Below are 3,811 nucleotides of genomic sequence, written 5' to 3' on the forward strand. Positions count from 1 at the left end.
TGTGGGGGTCCGACTGCTGGTACCCTCCTCAATCTTCGGGACAGGACACCAGCTCTCTTAGTGAGGAGCGCGTGTCATCTACTGGAAGACTGCACACCCTCCAGTCATTTCTATAAGAGTGCCGAGTGCTGTACTTGGGTCCCAGCACTCGGACCCCCCGCAATCAGCTACTTATCCCCTATCCTGTGGGTATAAGTTTTTTTTTTTTTTTTGCCGGATTTGCCGGATTTCTCCTTTAATATAAAAAAGCAACAGGAAGACACTTGCACATTTAAAAATTTGTTCTTCAGATATTTTAAATAGGACATTTCAATTTAAGAGTATTCTAAGCAGCTTTATATAAACAACATAGAAGTAATTTCCATTAAATATTTAGGCCAATAATGATAGCAGTGTCCGCTCATTAAGAGCAAAGAGAGATCCAGGTAAAAAGTACTCACAGTTTGAAAGTCTTTGTAGTTACACTCATGTCCTCTGAACTTGCAATAAAGCATCATGTCTTTCAGGTCATGGCCTGTGCGCTCCATGAATTCCCCCATACAGAAGGTTTTCGGTTTGAACTGCTTGAATTTAGTCTTCTCTTCAAGAATGGCCAAGACCTCCGGGTCTGCAAAGTGAGGTTCAAGTATATGACCATTGACGTCAAGAAGCCCCAGAAGTTCTCCTGCATGGTACAAATCATTGGTCGTGATTTTAGTGAACCGAAAGGAGTTGAGATTACAGATGGTAACAGCAGGAAAGACCAGGCTCTCTGCTACCACTTGGTCCACTTTGGTAACATGTTGGTAGGAGAAGTAAAAGGCCACTCTCTCTGAACTTTCCAGAAGAAGAAGGCCCAGCGAGCATAGAAAGGCAATTGTCCACAGAAAGCGCCGAAGTGTCAGTGGGCCATACACAAATATATGCCGGATCCCATGGAGTGTGGACGTGTTGGCAAAGATCTGAATACTAGAGGGGTGAAGGCTCCCCAGGCTGTCCTCACTGGGGCTCTCCTTCAGATCCATTTTTCCACTTGGGAGGTACAGCCTTGTCACCTCCAGTTTGATTTTTTTGTTGTGTTTTTTTAAAACCTCTCTACATGAAATACCAGAGTAGAAGCAGCTGTCCCCTAGTACTCTCTCCCTCCCAACCAGCAAAGCCTGCTGTCAACTCAACGATCGCTAGTTGGGGGTAAATGTTTATAAATAAAATCCATAGAAACTCTGGCTGTAGATTTCTTCATTGCGATAAGGTGGGTAGGATGTGCGTGGGGAGACACCAAGGTGAGGTAGAACTGCTGTGGGTGGGGAGAGAAATAGACACCGTCCAATAGAATCAGAATTCATCCTTTCTCCCTCTTGCTCCATCTCCACCTCGTTCTCACACGCAGACAGGGAAGAAATGTGATTAAACAAAACCAAGCAGACTGATGAATAAAAAGGATCTCACACCAGTGTGCAGCTGTGTGTGTTAACTGGTGCGGCAGCCAGTGTCTGGGCTCCCTTGAGGTGGATTTCACCGGAGTATTCTTTCCTTGATGACCAATCGTTTCAATTAATATCTCTCTTTCTCAGATCTTCAACCCACCCACATCTTCCCTCTGACACAAAACCCAGACGGTGCCAGATTCCGTCCTCAATGCGAGAGCAGCAGAGGTGATGGGGAAAGGGGTGGGGGAGCTGGAAAAGCATCACACTCCGTGAATATATTTGTCTGAATATCCACAACACATCAGTAGAAGTCCTCAGTATATAAAGACTGTGCTGGGTGGAGGGAGAGGGGGGGGGGGGGATATTTTAGATGCCTCCCGGGTAGCCGTAAACTGCATCCGAGAAATCATTCAGGTTGTAAAGCTAAGTTAAAGGCATAAGTATAGTGATTACATGTTGGAGGACCAATACATTAGAAGGCTTGAGAAAAAGATAAAACCCAACAGAATGTATTTCTATATTGAGAGATTGGTCGTATATTTTTACATGACGCAAATCTTATCTCACGCAAATCTGCAGAGCAGGAAATATCTGGGACAGACAGACAGCAGTGGAAGAGCTGGTGAAGTGAAAATAACTCAAGAGATTCATTATGCTTTACAATATCCCAGAATGCAGGAACACGGGCAGCAGAGACAAGCACATAGCCTGCTGTCACGAAAAGCAACTACCATATACTAGGCTCAAACTGACAGGAGTAGTCTCGCTGGGGTTCCAAAAACCCGATTACATGTCTCTTTCCCTAATTCAATACATCTTGGAAATAACCATTATCTCTGCAGATAAAGCCCTGGAGGATGCTTTTTTAACAAATGGTCTACATACAGAAAAAAAAAAAGGAAACAGCGTGATGCTAATGCAAGATATTGGCTATTAGCACACAAACACTGTGATATGTTTAGGTGGTTACATAAACACTATGGGCACGTGTACAATTTTAGTTTGGCCCCAGTGAGTCCTACTGATTAGTGTTGCTTGCGAATATTCGCAATTGGAATTTTAGTTGCGAATATCGCATATTCACAAATTCATGAATATTCGCGAATATAGCACTATATATATATTCGAAATTACGAATATTCACTTTTTTTTTTCACAGTACACTTCACAGTGATCATCCCTCTCTGCTTCCAGCTTGTGTGGTCTAAAGAAGGCTCTAATACTACTGTGTGAGACCGCTGGGCGAATATTCGCATTTGCGCATGTGTGAATATTCGCGAATATTGATCCCTCCCTGCTGCTGCTTCTATCAAGTTACACTGGTATACTTGCTATAAAGTTCATAAATTTTCACATATGGGAATTTTCGTATATGCGATTTTTCGCATATGCAAAAAAAAAGCGAATATTACGAATATGCGAATTTCGTCCATACATTCGCAAAATATCGCGAATTCGAATATGGCCTATGCCGATCAACACTACTACTGATTCTGACACGTGAGGCAAGATGATTCTATCCCACTATGACTCTCTGTGCAGTAAATGCTGAGTATGGCATGTGCTGCCCCATGCCCTGAGCCATGTATAGTAATATTCATTGTCGTCTGCTTTCAGTAGCATATCATTTTTACATTTAGCTGGCGGAAAGCAGGGCAATGCACGGTGAGTTACTACCTTTCCGTGCACCACAGGTCAGCTTAGAGCAGTGGTCTTCAACCTGCGGACCTCCAGATGTTGCAAAACTACAACTCCCAGCATGCCCGGACAGCCATCGGCTGTCCGGGCATGCTGGGAGTTGTAGTTTTGAAACATCTGGAGGTCCGCAAGTTGAATACCACTGGCCTAGAGGTTGACCCGTGGTGCATGGAAATGTAGTAACTCACCGTGCATTGCCCTCCTTTCCGCCAGCTAAATTGGACTGTACAACTTCTTTACCATGTTGATCTACTTGCTAATTTAAAAAAAAAAAGTCTTATAAGCCTTGAAAACCTATTTATTGTTGATGATTGTGTCCTAGTTACAAAAAAAATTTCAAGCTTAATTGCAAAAAAAAAATAAAAATAAGACTTTGCGGTGATAAATCTAAAAGGCGCTGTACTAAGAAAAGAAAAATACTAACCTCTCAACATTGATCTGCCAAAACCCATATTAAATTAGTATTAGTCATAGTAGTGGTAATAATAATACAAATAATTATAATTACGTATTATCCAAAAGCCTTACATTGACTGTACTAACTTATCTTTATTCATAGTGCTTAAAGGGGTTATCCAGGAAAAAACTTTTTTTTATATATCAACTGGCTCCAGAAAGTTAAACAGATTTGTAAATTACTTCTATTAAAAAATCTTCATCCTTTCATTACTTATGAGCTTCTGAAGTTAAGGTTGTTCTTTTCT

General features: G+C 41.9%; 1 protein-coding gene across 1 annotated transcript; it reads right to left on the reverse strand.

Moving 5' to 3' along the window:
- Window positions 1–306: 306 nt before the first annotated feature.
- Window positions 307–1,675, reverse strand: LOC130296725 (acid-sensing ion channel 2-like). Its single transcript, XM_056548589.1, has one exon. The coding sequence runs from the start codon at window positions 1,002–1,004 to the stop codon at window positions 336–338; it is 669 nt and encodes a 222-aa protein (XP_056404564.1). The 5' UTR covers window positions 1,005–1,675; the 3' UTR covers window positions 307–335.
- Between the last annotated feature and the right edge of the window lie 2,136 nt (window positions 1,676–3,811).

This window comes from Hyla sarda, chromosome 12 (assembly GCF_029499605.1).
Source record: "Hyla sarda isolate aHylSar1 chromosome 12, aHylSar1.hap1, whole genome shotgun sequence".
NCBI lineage: Eukaryota > Metazoa > Chordata > Amphibia > Anura > Hylidae > Hyla > Hyla sarda.